The sequence below is a fragment of the Pan paniscus genome, chromosome 23, assembly GCF_029289425.2.
Source record: "Pan paniscus chromosome 23, NHGRI_mPanPan1-v2.0_pri, whole genome shotgun sequence".
Lineage (NCBI taxonomy): Eukaryota > Metazoa > Chordata > Mammalia > Primates > Hominidae > Pan > Pan paniscus.
Genome location: NC_085927.1, coordinates 45896172 through 45915441, shown reverse-complemented (window position 1 = coordinate 45915441; position 19270 = coordinate 45896172). Strand labels below are relative to the sequence as shown.

At 38.7% G+C, this 19270-nt stretch overlaps 1 protein-coding gene across 19 annotated transcripts in view; it reads left to right on the top strand.

Moving 5' to 3' along the window:
• The window catches only part of RBFOX2 (RNA binding fox-1 homolog 2), a 291043-nt gene that overhangs the window by 55084 nt on the left and 216689 nt on the right, over window positions 1-19270 (top strand). For 2 of the 19 annotated variants that reach the window (XM_055105886.2, XM_055105883.2), the window contains exon 1: window positions 12107-12276. The exons of 14 other annotated variants lie outside the window; for them this stretch is intronic. In XM_055105886.2, coding sequence (XP_054961861.1) covers window positions 12235-12276 — 42 coding nt within the window. In that variant the 5' untranslated portion in view covers window positions 12107-12234. Of the gene's footprint in view, window positions 1-12063; window positions 12277-19270 lie in introns of those variants that run through there. 3 more of the 19 variants (XM_057301019.2, XM_057301021.2, XM_057301018.2) reach the window with 3 other exon arrangements.

The window sequence follows — 19270 nt, the reverse complement described above, 5'->3', positions numbered from 1 at the left end:
GTTACTTAGCATGTGAGATTAAGGCCTCAGCCCATATAGGAGTAATTTTCTCTTCTTCTGGATGTGAAATGGTAAAACAGGCCCTTTAAGAACTAGACCATTTTTAGTTGAGAGGAAAACATTGATCACATTGGCTCCAGATAAGAGCAGATACTGTGTGTACTTCCTGGCAAAAACTTTGTATGTGGTTCACAGCAATTCCTGCCATTCTGGTTGTGTCTGAGGGGCTGACAACAGACAGTTCTAATCTCAAACCTTTTACTTGCTGGACTGGTTCTTAATCCCAGAAACCAGCCTGAGGTCAAGAATTGGTTCCTAATTGCCATAGGTATAAAGGTGGCGCTCCTGTTGAGGGAGTTTTCAGTGTTCCTGCTCTGGTTGTCACCAGTGTGGCTTGGGAGATGGTTTATGTTGGTCTGTCCCCCCTCTATGGATATAAACTAATTGTTAAACAGTTACTGACTCCTGTAAGTTTAGACAGTTTATAGCGCCAGCCTTTAAATTTCATGGTGAAATATAATCTTCAGATTTATTAGAACAGTTTAACGGAAGAAAATAAGAGGAAGAGCTCTAAAAAGGTGTAGACTGTCAAAGAAGGCTCGTGGAGGAAGCATCAGTTAGAGGACTCTCACAGTACTTTATAATTACCTCATCATTATCAAGTATTGGACTAACATTGTCTTTGAACATCTCTCTCTGTTGCCTGTAGATTATAAACTTCTTGAGGATAGGGCAGTTTCTATTCTTTTTTTGTATTTGAATCTGGCCTTCTTGATCGATTTGGTAAATATTTATTGAGATCAATTAAAATAAGATGCTTTAAAACTGAGCACAAAGGAGAAGTTACATTTCAGTAGCTTAGGAGTGAATTTAATTCTGCAGGTCTTGGTGCTGTACTTCTTTGGTGAGTTTGCTGGGCCCAGATGGCTAGGCTTGTACTTTCCTTAGACATTTTAATGGCCTGTCTTGGTTGTGATGTCTCTAAGCACTAGGAGGACAGGGAATATGGCTCATAGAAGAGGGTGCCAGCTGAGAGCCTCTGTCCATTCTCTCCACCCACACACAACTCCTTTCTGTACAGTCTTTGGTAGGTAATAAGAACATTTCTTTAAAGTGGTGATTCCTAGGTGAAACTGGAGGCCAGTTTTGTGTGTACTCTTATGTTTTATTAGGTGTGTGGGGTTTGAGGAAGTTGTGGTGCTGGAAAGAATCTGCCTTGCCCCATATTACTGGTGAAAAAAAGAGAGACCTAGGAAGGATAAATAATTTATTCCAAGCCATATGGCTACTTAGTGGCCATCAAGACTATTGTCCAGGTCTCCTTAGTTCTAGACATTTACCACAGTACCGGGTAAGTCCCATTTTTTTTTTTTTTGAGAAAGCATTAGTAAAAATCAAATTTACAGAAACGAATATAAGCAATTTAACTTAGGATTGTGAATGGAAAAATATTTTTCCTTTTGAATGCTAGGAGAACTATGCCAGAGTTTCTTTTTTTCCTACTTTTTGCATGATTTAGAAGATAGAACACATGAAAACAGTTTCCTAAAGGAGATGCTTCATTTAAATGCTTAAAAAAAGCAGGCCACTTCGAATTTCTAAAAATAGCATTTAAAAAACCCCAAAATGGTCTAAAAAGGGATTTTAGTTGCATGAAGACTATACTGTTTGGGGGGTTTCTGGGCTCTAGGGAGGATGCTAGCTCTCTGAATGCTTTATGTTCTTATATGACTCATCTTGTTAGTGGTGACCCCAGAAGGGCAGTGGGAGAAATATGTTCCGAAGGGTGATTTGGAAGGAAGGGATGATTTGGAAGGAAGGGATGATTTGGAAGGAAGGGATGAGAAGGTTGCAGGCAGGAAAACTGAGCTAAGTGGTTTTAGAGAGTGTTTTTTTTTTTTTTTTTTTTTTTTTAGGGAAAAAAAGAAAAAGAAAAAGAAAAAGAAAAAAGGAAAGGCTGCTAGGAGCTTGGTCCTAACTGATTCCAGATGGGCCTGCTACAGTACAAAGGTTTTCAGTGTGTTTGGGATGGGGCTGACCAAGAAGGCCCCCTCAGCACTTCCTGTGCAGCTCTGCAATTGTACGCACCTAATCAGAAACAGCCCTTACTGCTGGAGCTCAAGAGCAACGTCTCATGTTGTCTTTGTGCCTCATTCTGTGAACTGCTCCCTTTGCCTGCCCTGTTTACCTCCCTCTCCTAGTCTCTTTTCCTTTCTAATCTTTTCTATATTTGTTTTCAGGGAATGTTAAAAGGAGGGGAGATATGTATATATAAACATAAACATATGTATATGTTTCTTGTGGGTTGGGAGCAGAGAAGAGAGGGAGGAAGGAATGGCCAAATTAAACGCAGATGGTGAATATTTAGGAAAGGAATTTTTTTCTGGACCTGGGAGGCATTTGCTAGAAATGGGGATTGGGAACATGAGAATGTGAATGAGACTTGGAAAAACAAGCCACTCTTTATTTTTCATTTTTTTGAATCCTGCACACTTGTCTGAATGGTTCAAAATATAACATTGCATGGGGATGGTTTATTTACATTGTAAACTGAGTATCACTGGCCCTGTGTAGCTGTGTGCCAAAGGGTGAGTGTGACAGTGACTTTAAACTCAAAGGAAGTAGGAAGGTGTTTTGCACCCACATCCCATGTAGTATTGTTGCCAGGGGAGCATACCTGATGTGCTCTGACGTGGGCTTGAATTTGGCCGTTTTCCCACCTACTGCAGTATATCAGGCACTCTGCACAGCTTAAAAGAGGATTTTTTTTGGTGACACTCAGCTGCAGGCACTATGAATTGTTCTTTTGTGCCCTCCTGATTCCACCAGGGATATATTTTATATATATACTTGATTTTCTATTTTGCTTCTATTTTGGTTGCCTGGTTAGACTGAGGGTATGCCTGGTATTGACTGTTAGTTTTTTGGGTCTAGCTGATGATTACAGAAACTCTGCCATCCCAGGGGTCCATTTAGGTCTTTGCAATTTTATTCTAATCCACTCAGCTGTTGTACTGATGTTGTTGCGTAAATGTGAGCTTATTAGGATAGACTATGTAAAAATATACTGTGTTGGCATAAAGCCCTTAGCAGCATTGCTTTGTTTTGACCTCTTCATACTTTGTCCCTTTTGTCCTCTCATAAGCACCATGATCACATTTCTTCTTGTTTTTTTAGATAGGGTCTCACTCTGTTGTGTTGCCCAGGCTGGAGTACAGTGGTGCAATCCTGGCTCACTGCAGTCCCGAGCTCTTGGGCTCAAGCGATCCTCCTACCTCAGTCTCCAAAGTAGCTGGGACTACAGGTACATGCCAGCATGCCTGGTTAATTGAAGAGTGTGTGTTTTTTTTTTTTTTTTTTTGAGATGGGTCTCACTGTATTGCCCAGGCTGGTCTTGAGCTCCTGACCTTGAGCAGTCCTCCTGCCTCAGCCTCCCAAAGTGCTGAGATTTCAGGCATAAGCCACTATGCCCAGCCACATTTTTTCTTGAGCCAAATGTACAATATATCCTCTGATGAAAAATTTTAGTGCTATTTCTAGGTAGCGAGGATGTCTGGGAGATAGAGTTTGGATGCTGAAATATTTGATTTTTTGGGATATTTTTGATGCTATAGGAATAATGTGTCAGAGTATTTGAAATTGGGATAGCATAAGACAAGTTACATGGTCACCCTTCTTGAGTGAGTCTTAGCAATATAGCATTGCAACCGACGGAGAATTATGTTCTCAATTCAACAGTAGGATCTTTCTCACTGTGATTTTTTTAAATCCCCCATTTGACTAGGTGTAAAGAAGAGAACGTAGCTAAGATGTTGTTTGTTTTTCGAGTGGCTCTTATTTGCCAGGTACCAGACTCATGTTATCTCATACAATTTATCAGAACTCTAGGATAAATGGCCTCAAGTCCATTTGCAGGTGAGAAAACTGCACATGCGCGGTGTCACACAGCTAGCTTTGTTTCAGAGACAGGCTCAACCCATTGTGTTCTGGGCCTAAAGGTGATACATATTCTTCCACATTGTGAGTTATATATAAATTCCAAACCCTTCTCAGAAAGAAACTCCTTTCTAAGGGTAATGTGGTAGTTAAAAAGATTTTTGAAAAATCACTTTAAACTTATTTTTATTGTCATCCTTGTCCCATTTTAAGCATACTAACTTCCTGCCTCTGATATATAAAGAGCCGATGCTGGAGAGAGGAAGGAGGCAAACCATTTTGTCATGTTTATGGAGAGACCTCAAGGCTCTAAAAGCTGCTTTTATTTTTTTGAGACAAAGTTTCCCTCTGTTGCCCAGGCTGGAGTGCAGTGGTGCGATCTCGGCTCACTGCAACCTCGACCTCCTGAGTTCAAGTGATTCTTGTGCCTCAGCCTCCCAAGTAGTTGAGACTACAGAGGCGCAAGTCACCATGCCTGATGAATTTTTGTGTTTTTAGTAGAGACAGAGTTTTACCATGTTGCCAGGCTGGTCTCAAACTCCTGACCTCAAGTGATCCACCTGCCTTGGCCTCCCAAAGTGCTGGGATTACAGGTGTGAGCCACTGTGCCCGGCCATAAAAGCTGCTTTTTTTTTTAATTAATGGAAATTTTTATTGGGGGTAATTGTAGATTCTTATGCAGTTGTACAAAAGCTACTTTTGAAATGGCAGAAAGGCAGAAGTTCTGATCTAGAGGCAGGCAGGTACCTCTTTTTATCTTCTAGGGCAGTGTGCAAGGAGAGTGTATGAGGGGCTCTTGAGACCCCACTTCACTTTACTGCTCTCTGCTGTCTTTGGGATGTGCACTTGTCAAGTACTCTTAAGTGCTGTGTGCAAGAGGCACCCATTTGCAGTACTGAATTCAGGCCGTACCTTGAAATCTTGTTGATTTGCTTGAGCAGAGACAGTGTTCAGAATGTAGGGATAGATTGCCGGTGGAGACAGTAGTAGACCTTGGAGGAAAATCGTAGGAATTGATGGGGTGAAGCAACAAGATATCTTCAGTTGGGATCACTGTGAAGACTCCCTACAATGTTTTTTCTTTAATGCTCATCGTTTGTTGCTAAATCTTTATTTATTTACTTGGTATAATGTCTTTTTCCCCAATTCGACTGAGCTTCATCAGAGAAAGGACTATGTCTGTTTTCCGCACTGTATTCATGGTGCCTAGCACTATGGGACCATAGTAGGTGTACATTTTATGAAAGTTTGTTGAATGAATGAATGCCATGGGAAATTATGGTTCCTGTTGAAGAATTTAATCCTCAGGTCAAGCCTTTGTCTGTTGTTTTGCATCAGAGGAGTGACTTTGAACATTTTCCTGATAAAAGAGTTTTAATTCCATAAGCTTCTTTTCTTCTTGTTTACTACCTTAGCTCAAGATCTTCTCTTAAGCTCTACTCACAGAGTCTTGCTTTATTTCAGAAAATGTGCTTAAGACCTGGAAGCCCAGTCTGTGAAGCATCTGGTTTACCTTGACCTGTAAAATTATCAGACTGCTTCTTTTTCCTCCCGTTCTGTGTGTTTAAGAGAGGCGCATAATTCTATTTTGAGGCTTATGATAGAATAGGAGAATAAAGCAAACTCGATGACTCTGTTTACTTTAAAAACTTGTTGCTCATCTAAATTGGTTGAATGACTATCCCTTCCCTTAACTAACCCTTTCAACTTTTCATCCTGGATTGACCTTCCCAAATTTATCTTTCATAAAAAGAGGCCATAAATATATTTGATCTCTAACCCACTGGGACTCTTTTTTAAGTTTGGCTTTTGGCTTTTTTTTTGGTAACCTTTTTCTCTAAGATCAGGAAGAAAGGGATAAGAAATTGTGGACAAGAAAATTGGAAAACACTTAAGAAAAAGTTTAGGGTTGTGTGGGTGTGTGAAAGCATATGTGTATACATATACATGTTTTTCCTTTCCTGCCCCACTGTTCTCTAGCTAGAATGACCTAGATTTTTTTTATTCTGGGAAAAATTGTATTATTTCTGGATTCTGCTGTTTCTTTTAAGTAGTTGGACTAGAAGATGCTGGACTTATAACTTACATTTTTAAGTTCTTTCTTGTACTCTTAAGAAAAGTGGTAAATGATACGGATTTTAGATGTGTGTACTGGAAACAGTAGCACTAATAAGGAAATGCCTTTGTCCTCCTGTTCTTTGTTGAAGTTAAAATCAGCTTGGATAGCTGAGGATGGTGGAGGGTTATTTATTATTTTTGGGCTCCAATGTCAAAATTCTCAGTTTTATTTAAACACTCAACACAATTGATATTTGAGTGTCATGCAATTATTAGCTAAGGTTAGTATTCACTTAGGTTAGGAAACATCTCTTACCATTTTCGTCTCTTGTAGCACCTAACACAGCCCTGGGCGCATACGAGGCACTTGATAAAAGCTTGATGAGTTTAATTTAATGTAATCTTGCTTAATTCATAGATTGAGTTGTTTGACCTATTAGGTGGAAGAAAACATCATTGTCCATTTTTTTTTTTTGGTAGGGTATTTTTTTTTTTTATTTTTTATTTTGAGACAAGGTCTCGCTCTGTTGCCCAGGCTAGAGTGCGGTGGCACAGCCTCCCGAAGTGCTAGGATTATAGGAAAATTCACATTTTAAATGCTACTTTATGAAAGTTTCTAAAAGAAAACATAGAAGAATGTTTTCATGATACTCTTTACTTGAACTGGATATAAATGCTGACTATAAAGGAAAAAATGATAATTTGACTACATCAAACTTAGGAATTATCTGTTCATTAAAAGATGCCATTAAGAAAGTAAAGCTAGATGTGGTGGTGCACACCTGTATTCTTAGCTACTTGGGAGGGAGGCTGAGGCAGGAGGATTGCTTTAGACCAGGAGTTAAAGATCAGCCTGGTCAACAACATAGTAAGACCTCATCTCTACAATTTTTTTTTTTAAGTTGACTGGGCATAATGCCATGTGCCTATTGTTCCAACTACTCCAGAGTCTGAGGAAGGAGGATTGCTTGAGCTTAGGAGTTCAAGGCTGCAGTGAGCTATGATTGCACCACTACACTCCAGCCTGGGCAACAGAGCAAGACCCTGTCTTTTGGAGGGGGAAAAATTATATGTATATAAAAGAAAGTAAAAAGGCAAACTACAAAGTAGGAGAAAGTATTTGTAGTATAGGGATCTGGCTAGTCTCTAGAATATCTAAATAACAACTACAAACCCATATATAAAATAAGTTCTTTTAATGAATCTTTTGAACAACCCAGTAGCAAAATGGGCAAAATATTTGAATAGTTACTTCACAAAAGATGATCTCCAAATGTTCCAAAAAATGGTCAGGATCGTTAATCATCAGGCTAAAGCAAATAACCACGATGAGATATTATCACACTACCTCCAGAATGACTAAAATGAAAAAGGCAGACATTACCAAGCATTAGTGAGGACGTTCAGCATCTGGAACCCTCATGTGCTGGTGGTAGGAATGTAAATTGGTACAACTTTGGAAAACTGGCAGTTGGTAGTATCTACCAAAGCTCAACATAAGTGTACCCTATAACCAGTCATTCCACTCCTAGGCATACCCAACCGAAATGTATACATGTGTGCACTGAAAGACATGTGCAAGGATTTTTAGGAATAGCCTCAAGCTGGAAATGGCACAGAGGCCTTTCAACATTACTGAAATATTTTTCAGTAAATTATGATATATTTATAAGATGGAATACACTCAACAAATGGATCAGTTTTACAGATATAATGTGGAGTGAAAGAAGCCAACACAAAAGAATGCATAATGTGCAATTCCATTAACATAAACTTCAAAACAGGCAGAGTGAATTTATGGTGTTAAGTCATTGTGGGCTGGTGGGAGTGACTTTGCAAAGGCACAGGATGGGCTTCTGTAGTGCTGGTAATGTCCTATTTCTTGGCCTAGGTGTTAGTTACATGGCGGGGGTCGGGGGGATGGTCACTTTGTGAAAATTCATTGAGTTATGCACTTAGGTTTTTTGCCTATTTCTGTATATGTAATCGCTTTGGTAAAAAGTTTACTTTCTTCTACTTGCGTTCTGTGATTGCTACAGCTGATAGATAGCTTTCCCTCCATACACATACTGATCCTTTTCCTGTCGAGCTTGTAGGATGTGAGTGTGCACATACATTTTTGTGTTTATGTGTTGGGGTGTTATGTGGGGATGAAGTTAATGTAAATTTGCTTGTCAGATATTCAACATGCTGTTTCAAACAGCCACAGGAAAGTAGAATTGATGAATAAGCTTCATTGACCACTTTTTAAACTAATTCTCCAAGAATAAGAGGGACATTTTCATTCTACCTAATAAGGCAGCAGATTTGGATTTTCCTCTGCAGACAAAAGAACCTCTTCATTGAGGGTCTCAGCCACTAACAGCTTCATTTTCAGAAGGATGTACCTCATTTTGGCCATTATTCTTATCGTGGAGACTATGAGGAGAACAAATCTCCATAATATTAATTTTTTTTCCCCTTTTACTCTGTGGAAATCTAACTCAAAGTAAGGCATTTTAGGAAAACCTAATTTGGGTTAGGTAGAAAATCTAAAAGATGTTGCCTTGCCTTCTCTTAACTGGTCATATCTCTCCATTCTGAACCTGGCCTTAGTAAAATTCTTCAAAGTTCAAATTTGTTATGTTGTCTTATGACCATCCCTTTGTAAATCTTTGTTCTCCCTCCATGGAATGCTCTTACCTTCCTCATTTACTTAAATGAACTCCTGCTCATTCTCCATGGCATCTTCTAAAAGTAGCCTTTCCTTCTGTGTGCTGTCACCATACCTATATACACCTTCGCTATATTGAATACCACACATAGCTCTATTTATTTGTTCTTTGGTGCCAGCCTTTTGAGATTATCGACTGGTGTGTGGTAAGTATTCAGTAAGTATTGGAAGAAAGAATGGATGATTGAAAATATTATTTGAAAGACAATAACTATTTTCTAAAGAATAAAATCTGATTATAATATTTGACATCAGTAGATACATTTTTTTTCCAGAAAAGGTGATTGTTTGCCTTAATTTCAGAGTAAAAAAGGATATATGTTTACAAGAGGGTGTATGTTGTGGCTGTAGGAGAGAATGATGCTAACTGGTTCACATGGGTAGCAGACACGTGACCTTGGCCTCTTTAGCATGGTCCTCTAGTCAGCTGATTTAATTTTAGTGGAATCCCTGAAGAAATGCTCTGGTTCTATATGTAGAATGTAGAAATCATAAATCTAATGTATAGATCCTGACTGCATTAGGGTTTGTGGATTAAAACCAACAAATAGACTGTGTAGGTATTATGACATTATAACTGGGCCAGTGTAGGCATTATGACAGTGATAATTTTTTTCATCTCAAATATTATGAAATTAATTCCAGAATGTTATCTGAAGTTTTGTCATTTCATTTCAGCATGTAATTTCTCAAGCCAATTTTAATTTAAAAAGATCTGAGTAGAATCATTGCCGTTTGTCCAGAAGTTTAGAATAATAGGATTAGAATAATAAATTAATAAGTATTGAGTGCCTACTTAGAGTTTAATACTGTTAGTAATACATGAAAAGTATGACTTTGACCTTGATGTCAAGTGTCCTATATTTTATCGATGGCATAAGAGAACACAGATGTAAAATGATTTCTAGATGTTTTTTTTCCAACCCTCACTATCTGAAAATAGGAAGCTAAGTGGAAAAATGCACAGGCTTTGGAATCCAAACAGATCTGGGTTAGAATCCTGGCTTTTTTAAAAAAATGAAATAATGAGTATATAACCATGGTCACCTTGACATCACTGGAACTCTGTTTCTGTGTTTGCAAAGTGGAGTAAGAATGTATACTAGGCAGGGCATAGTGGCTCACACCTGTAATCCCAGCACTTTGGAAGGCCAAGGTGTGCAAATCGACTGAGGTCAGGAGTTCGAGACCAGCCTGGCCAATATGGTGTAACCCCATCTGTACTAAAAATACAAAAATTACCCAGGCCCGGTGGCGCTTGCCTGTAATCCCAGCTACTCAGGAGGCTGAGGCAGGAGAATTGCTTGAATCCGGGAGGCAGAGGTTGCAGTGAGCCGAGATGGCATGACCGCACTCCAGCCTGGGCGACAGAGTGAGACTCCATTGCAAAAACAACAACAACAACAACAAAAAGAATATATACTAGTGTTGGTGTTTTTATTTTTTTGAAATAGCGATGACACATATAAAACTCTTGGAACGTAGTAAGTGCTCTTAATGTACGTTTGAGCCAAAGAGTAGATAAATGGAGCTTTGTTTTGCAACTTTCCACTTAGTCTAGGCCATTGCTGATAGATTTCTTCATAATAAGTCAAGTTTAGTAATTGATTTGATGGGCAATCTCAGAAACTGCTTTAGTCTCCCTCTTGTAGAATAAGGTGACTGTGCTTATTATACTTAATAATTATTAGTGCTTTTAATACTAATTATTAGTGCTTATCATACTTAATACTTAGCCAGTGGAACCATGGTGTCCATAGGAATGCTTTCACACAAGGAATGGCTTGTTAAGGTCAACAAGGAGCGAAATAAGAAAACAAATATCTCAGAGATGGGCTAATCATATTGCCCCCCACCCCGCACTGCAATGTGGGTTTCAGTTGTTAGCATGTGCTTCATCCTTTGCTGTTTTCCACAACAGTTATAAAGCTTTTTCTAGATGCCTGTGTGTTAACTAGAGGCATCTTGACTCTTTTGACTTCTCTAATTGTTCTAAATTGTTTAAGTTTTCTGTGGGGTAGATGACTGTTATTACACTAAATTATTCTTCTTTCCTGTCTTTTTTTTTTTTTTTTGCTGGAGAGTTGGTGCCCTGGAGTTGAGTCTCTGCTTTGCAAACTGAAAATACAATTTTCCTGTGTGTGCCTTATTTTTTTCATTCCTTTTCTCCCTTTCCTACTACAAGGCTCTGACCTGCTTGGAGCCCTTATTACTTGGTCACAGTTGATACTTTGTCCTTCAGAGTCACATAGGACATAGCCACTGCGTTGATTCAGTGCTCAGCTATCGAATATGGCTCTGAGAAGGAATTACTTCTCTAGAATGCAAAGTGGGCATCTGAGCCAGAGAATGAAGCCCTGGTCCATATTTAGTCATTATTTAGGGAGAGTGAGGAGTAACAATTTCAAAATTAGAGTTTGGATTAAGCAAAGAAAATACTAGTCACAAATTGGCTGGTGTATGAGGTGAGTAGAGCTGGAGTTTTACCAGAAGTAGATACCTTTGTAGGAACTGCCTGTGGTTCAAGAAGTTATGTATATTTTATGGTATATCTATGATTATGAAAGGATAATTTTCTAAAAGTTTATGTTCTTCCTCTGGGGATTGTTAACATCTGTTAATATCCACAGGAATTTTACTAATAATAATGCCAACTTACTCTTGATTCAGTCCCTTTGACACAGGGACCCAAACTAATTTACATTAATTTTGTCAGTAATTCTTATAATATCCCTGTGTGGGAGCTGCTTTTTAGATGAGGTATGTGAGAATTTGTTAAGTTTACATAGTAGGTCAGTCCCTTGGATGGAAAGTTGGACCCAGGATTTGTGCTTCCAGGCTTAGTGTGTTTGATCACTGAAGTGTGCAGTCTTTTTACCTAATTCTCCTCCCCATTTATTCTTCCTATGATGGAGGAAATCATATCAAGGAAATAGCAGGAGAATTCCATCTTCTAAGAGGTTAAAGACTTCTGCCTTGAGGCGTGGAGTTCCCAATCCTTGGCTTAGGATGGAAGGAAACAGCAGAACACTGTGATGTTCAGCTGAAATGGCCCAACTGTTTTTTGCATAGTTTTTTGTTCTCTTTTTAAAAATTCTCCTGTTGGGAGGAGGTGAATGTGAGAATTTTCTCTCTGCCAATCTTATATGTGAGGCAGGTGGCTTGGTTGTTTTTAATGCTCAGCAGATATCACTACTTGCTTTTGGGTTGGGGACCAGAGAGGAGGAGGTGAAGCAGCCACTTTTGGGTGGGGTTGAGAGGAGGGTACAATGTTGGAAGGAGGACATTTCTCTGTGTTTTCTTAGTCATAGGACTCTGAATCCCAAGTAGCTAAATTTAGCTCAGGTTCCTGTTGAAAGCATCGTCTTTTTGGGGCGGGTGGTGTGGGGAGAACGGAAAACCTTTTTGTGTATCCTGCTCCGTGAAGCCAATAGGGAAGCAGGAGGAGGTGAGGTTGCCATGGAGATGGTAGCTGTGTGCAAGGGGAGAGCAGCAGGGTTTAGAATTCCAGGAAGGAAGAGAGAGTGATGTCATCAGATTCCATGGACCAGCCCAGGAACCCCTGTGAGGTTGGTGGGGAGTTGGGTGTGTGGGGGGTAGTGGAGTGGGAGTTTGTGCAGGGGAATTGTGGCTTCAGTAAGGTGTGGGGAGTCCAGTTCAAGCAGAGAGGTCGGTCGTGTGGAATTGTGCTGAGCTGCATTAATGCCTGATTTAAAAAAAAATCTGGAAACCATTCTGAATTTGCAGAATATTTTCTTTGTTGAAAGAAGACATTTATTTAACAAAGGAGCTCATCTAGATGTAGAAATGTAATATGTTTTTATAGTTGTATCCCTGAAGTATTTGTGTGTGCCTTTATCCCTTGTATGTGAGGGTATTTGTGTGCATATTTTAGTATATAGTTGCCTTTGTACAATACCTTTTATGGTGCTGCATGCAGTTAAATGCTTCATTAATGCCTGCTGATGGTATTTTTTTAATATGGATTGGTGTATATAAATAAAACACACTTAAAAATAATCTGAAAAGAGTATCAAAGCAGTTGCTTTTTCAGCAGAAAGGAAGACTGCATGCTTCAAGACAGTTGTTCTGAACATATGCATGTTTGTGCTGATAGTGAAGGGCAAATGTGTTTCTTTTGGTATGACTAAGAGGCTGCTTTTTTTTAAAAACAAATATAACAGAACCTGTGCATCCAAATGAATATTGCCCTTCAAAATAGTCACCTTGGCTGGTGATACAACCGTTGCGCAAAACCTGAGGAACTCTCATTCGGAATCGGCTTTAGAAATGAGTGATGAGGAAAACGTTTTCAATACTTAACACTGAATTTTTTTATTTAAAAAAATACCTACCTAGGTTTTTGAAAGACACTAGGTTTCTTCGAATTGGCTCTTCCTGATTTTGTGGTGTTGTCAAAGAGTCAAATCTGTGCTCAAGTGGTGAGCTTTTACCCCATTTGAAGATACTTAAAGTCATGGGTTTAGGCTCTGAAGGCATTTTCATTTTCAGATCAAGGGCTCTTTAAATATTTAGTTTAGCAGTGGCCGTGTTTTGAATGATGGTAGCATCTGAGGAATAAGAACATAGCCTTCCCAGGGCGACATCTTCTGAGGTGACCCATTTGGATTTATTTGTTCAAGTGTGTCTGTTAAAATCAGTGACATTACCATTGGGTAATGTGGGAAGCAGCTTTAGATGGTGTGTCTGAGGGCACAGACTCTTTGAAATCGGGTTGGTTCAAGTCTGAACCCCTGTTCTGCAATTCACTCACTGACCTTGGACAAGTTAGTCTCTTGGTGCGTTGGCTTCCTCATGTGTAAAATGGGAATGATAGTGCTGTGAGTACCAACCTCACAGTGTGGTTTGAGGACTAAGTAAGCTAATATATAAAGCTCTTAGACATTTGGTGTGTTCTCAGTCAGTGCTTGCTGTGATTATTGTCGTTAATAATTATATATTTCTTTGAATTACAGAATTCTGAGGTAGAATGTGCCTGGAGATAGTATAGCTCAGTAGTCCCTGTTCTGTACAGTTGGCGTATCGTATCTGTGGGGTCCACATCTGTGCATTCAACCAACTACGGATTGAAAATAATTCAGAAAAAAAATAACAATGCAACAATAAAAATAATACAAATAAAAATACTAAACTACGTAGCATTTATACTGTATTAGGTATTATAAGTAATCTGGAGATGATTTAAAGTCTCTGGGAGGATATACATAGGTTATATGTAAATACTGTGCTATTATACATCAGGGACTTGAGCATCTGTGGATTTTGGTGTCTGAAAGGGGTCCTCAAAACAGTCCCCCATGGACATCGAGGGATGACTGTATTGAAGTCAACCTGGACCTCATTCCAGACACTACTGAATCAAGGAGGGAAATCTGTAGGTTTTAGATTATTCCCAGGTGATTCAAATGATCGGTCAAGATTGGGAACTATTGAGTATAATCTGTTTACAGTATGGCCCCAGCACTAGAAGCTTCATTTCCTGGTAGATGCAGAAATCTCAGACGCCAGTGTAGACCTACTGAATCAGAATCTACATTTTAACAAGATACCTAGTGACCTATCTGCATGCTAAGATTTGAGAAGCACTGTTTTCTTCTACCAATGGGAATAATTGGGTGATAACCGCAGGTTAAAGATGAATTATCTCTCAATTTTTCCCATTGCTGGAAGGGAAACAGTGTGGCTAAACCAGTGTGTAGATAATCATACACTTACCTTCCCTATTTCTTGGCCTAGGGATAAATGCTTTTCTGGACTAAACTGCTGCGTAACATGTAACAGAAAGAACAGTTATAATTATGGCTCTGGCTCTACTGTTTACTAGCTATTTGGCCTGGATCCAGTCACTTAATCTCTCTGAGTCTGACTCTCCTCACCTGATAATGGAAATAATACCCAGAAATAATGTATATCAATTATCTAGCGCATTGCAGTGCCTGCATATGTCACTGGCTTTTCCTTTTCCCTTGCCTTCAACCTTTCATTGATAAATCTGTAGTGTAGTTCTAGTCCCTTAGAAAGGGCCACCAGTGGAGTCTCAGTACCATCTCATCTCTGTGGGCTCTTCTTGCCCTTCTCCCAGCTATCTTGAGTATTTAATTGTATTTGCAGAAAACTAAGCTTTACACTATATATATATATATATATATATATATATATATATATATATATATAGTTTTCTCTATCTGTTTCTGCAAAATGCCTTTTACTTAATGGAGACTATTATCTAAGAGGGCTAGAAGATGAAGAACTAAAGGATTTGAGTAATTGAGTTGATACAGGAATCAAATTATAACGAGATATGACAGGCAGCTCTTTTATGAATTCTTAATAGTTGACCATTTGTTTAAAAAAATGAAATTCCTGGTTTTTAAAACTTGGCATCAAGAAAAAAAATCCTCGGTAGGTTTGAAGTTGTTTGAAGTCTTTTAGATTGGTTCCAAGCAAGAATTAACGTGGTAATTATCAGATCACTGAATTGGTAAGTAATGAGCATTATCTTCTTTCTGACCAGGGAATTAATACAATAAAAGGAAGTTCAGGGACTTGCTCTGAGGACACTAGTAGTAGGTGGCAGAGAGTCTAGGTCAGAGAGTTGGCAGTTGTAGCCAGTAGGGCATTGGAAGCAACAGCAGCAGGAGGAAATAGAAAAGTCCAGTTTTACTCAGATCTTAATGGACTTAGGGATAGGCAGGATTGTGAACTCAAAGCATATAATAAAAATTGTTACAATAATAGTTTTTCTCTATGGGGTAGGTATACTTTCAGGTGCTTTGTATACCTTGTGCCTAAACTTAACATCCTTGCAAGGTGTAGACATGATCACATATATTTTATAGACCAGAAAATAAAATTGAGGCCCAGAAAGGTGAGTAACTTGTCCTAAGTTGTTCCTCTAATAAACACCAGAGCTGGTTTAACATCATGTTCAATAGCAATGTGAGTGAAGAGACTGTTATAAAACTCAATTGAAATAATGTCTATCAATTAAAATAAAATTTATTATTTTGTCTATAATGACTTTTTTTGGGGTAGAATTGTTAATTTAAATTTAGACTGTGATAGTCAACTCAGCCTGTCTTAAAGGGACTTTTTTGAATGTTGCAGAATGATCCTTTGAAATGTATTTCTTTTATACTCTGAGGCTAATTAAAAGGTATCTTTTGTTTTTTTAAATGCCAAAGCTTGTGAAGTCTTCAGTTTAGTGAAACACCAGTTTAAATTGAAATATCACAACACAAACTGATTTGTTGGTGGTTATCAATTGGCATATTTAGTCATAATGAGTATTCACATAATTGTGTCTGTTAGTCTGTTATTCCATTCAGATCCAGATGTAGATAATTATCAATGATTGCACAGAGTGAATCATGTATTTAGACAGATTTCTAAGTTACGGTTGGAAGAACTACAAATGACAGGACTTGGGTTCCAGGCCTGTTTTTGTGACCTTGGACATGTCACTTGAAACTCAAGGGAATGAACCTGAGTTTCCCTTATCAATCAAAAGAGAATAATGTTATCTATCTAACAGAATTGTTATGAGTAGGAGGATGTGCCTGACACTAATTTCTGCTTCTTAGACTAGCTCTGTAACCTTGAGAAAGACATTTAAAACCTTGTGCTACATTGGTTTTCTTATCTGTAAGGTCAGTCTGTGCTATGTGAATATGGTTGCAAGGTAAGGAGGGTGCAAGTAAAGTAGCTGAATTAGAATTAGATGACCCCTATGGGTCCCCTCATAATCTGTGGTCCTGTACTAGTCAGAACTGCCTGTGTGTTGGTATGTGGTGAAGTGTTACATACAACTAAGATACTGTTTCTTCTTCTTATTATTGTTAACAGGGCCACCCCATTAAGGAACAGGCACTGTGTAAGATATTGCATGTATTACGTCAATCCTTGTAACAATCCTATGAGGTAGGTAGTATTCTCATTTAAAGATGGAAGAATTTGAGGCTGAGAGATGAATTAGCTTTCCACAGCCATAGAGCTAGTTGGTTACCAGAGACGTAGATCAGTGTGATTCTAATAACTGTACTTTCCCCCATACCTCACTACACATGCTATTGTGACAGGCCAAAACTAGGACATGGGCCGCTTATGCCACAAACTGCCTGTACCAAAGAATGTAATGACGACTGAGTAATTAAATTCTTCACCACCAAACACTTAACAGTTAAAGAAGGGGAGAAAGCCAGTTTCACTTCAGAGTGTTCCTGCTGAAGTAGTAAAAATTATTACTATTACTAATTCTCCATCCTCGATTATGAATCTTTTTAATAATCTCTTTGGCAAAATGGGTAATACAAATAAAGCACGTCTGCTGCATACTAAGTATGACAGTTATCTAAAGGAAAACTGCTTCTGTGATTGAGTTGCCAGCTGAACTTTTTTCATGGGATGCCATTTTTATTTGAAAGAACAACTGATAGACTATGGTATTCGGACGTTTTATTAAAAATGAATGAGGTGGCCAGGCGCAGTGGCTCACACCTGTAATCCCAGCACTTTGGGAGGCTGAGGCAGGGGATCATGAGGTCAGGAGATCGAGACCATCCTGGCCAACATGGTGAAACCCCGTCTCTACTAAAAATACAAAAATTAGCCGGGTGTGCTGGCATGCGCCTGTAGTCCCAGCTACCTGGGAGGCTGAGGTGGGAAAATTGCTTGAACCCAGGAGGTGGAGGTTGCAGTGAGCTGAGATTGTACCATTGCACTCCAGGCTGGGCAACAGAGCAAGACCCTGTCTTAATTAAAAAAAAAAAAAATGAAGCAAGCCTGTCATTTTAAGGAAAACTGATATTTGTGGCCAGTGATAAAATTTGAACTTTCAAGCAAAAACTAGAGTTTTGGAAAACTTGTATCCTGGCCTATGAGCTTGACAGCTCTGGCCCTTAAAAGACTTTTCAGATGAGATTGGTGGTGATATTAGTGAATGTGAATTTTTTGATGTTATATAATGAGATGTGTCAACAGTTGGAAGATCTTTATAACTTAGTGAACTTGTATTTTATAAATGAACAACACATAATGTTACAAAATCATGCATAGGCAAAAAAAATCTATTCCAAGTACAAGACCAATGAATTTTTATATTAACAGTATGAAAAAATTCATTGATAAGGTTTCACATGCCACATTGCAACTAACCTTTGGTACAGTATTAAAGAAGAATATCTAGAGATAGGCAAAAAGCCTATTAAAATACCTTGCCTTTTCCTGATACAGATCCATGGAATGCCAAATTTCTTTCTTATACTTCAGAATAATATTGAAACAGATTGAATGCAGAAGCAGGTATGAGAATCCAGCCATCCTCCATTCCATCTCCAATCCCCAGGCCACAGTCTGGTACTGGCTTGTGGCCTGTTAGGAACCAGGCCACACGGCAGGAGATGAGCAGCAAGCACTACTGCCTGAGCACCACCTCCTATCAGATCAGTGGCGGCATTAGATTCTCATAAGAGTGCATACCCTACTGTGAACTGCACGTGCAAGGGATCTAGGTTGCCTGTTCCATCTAATGCCTGATGACTTGAGGTGGAACGGTTTCATCTTGAAACTATCCCCACCCTACCCCACCCCCCATGGAAAAATTATCTTCCATGAAACCAGTCCCTGTGCCAAAAAGATTGGGGACCACTGTTCTATTAAGTTGGATGTTAAAAATATTTGTAGAAATGTAAAATAATGATACTCTTCTCACTAGTTTAGTTTACAAACTAAACCATTTTCATAAAATATTTTTTAGGCTAATATAATGGTTGGTTTATTATTGATACTTTTAAAGGAATTAACATTTTTTAAAGTACTCAGTTTTAGTTTCTCATAGGCAAATCGCAGTAGTTATAACCACAGAAGCAAAAGCTCTTTGGAGTCTTTGGTAATTTTTTAAAGTGTTAAGGTATTCTGAAATCAAAAAAGTTTGAGAATTGCAGCTCTAGTTCTCTAATCTTTCATTTCAGTAGTGGTTGAAACCTCTTAAATTGGTTCTTTAAGTCATGAATGGATCTTGACCCGCAAATTGAAAGAGCGTGGGCTAGAGTTAGAGGATTACATTGTGAAGGGAGGTGGGATTTTGCTGAATTTTGCTTGAGTTGATGTTTGAGAATGTGCCAAGGTGTGAAGTAAATTGAGTAAAGTTTCTATCTGGAAATTAGCTATTTGTGGTCATCCTCCAAACCCCATTCAAGTCTTACCTACTGTGAGTCTCCTCTTTGTAATTTCTTTATGCCTTTCTCACTTGATTATCAACCATGTACACTTGTTCTCTCTGGGCCATACATTTACATTTTATTACATGGTTCATATTGTATTTGTTTACATGCCTCTTTCCCTTACTAGACTATGAGTTCTTTGAGAAAAGAATCCCTAGCTTATTTTCCTTTGCATTTCTACCAAGTTGCAGACACATAAACATCCCTCAGTAAATGTTTGCTGAAGGAGTGAATGAGAAGAAAAAGAGAATAACCAAGTGGGGCAAGGCTTGGGATATTTGGAACCTAATCATGTAAGCAATGGACGGCCATTACTGTGGAA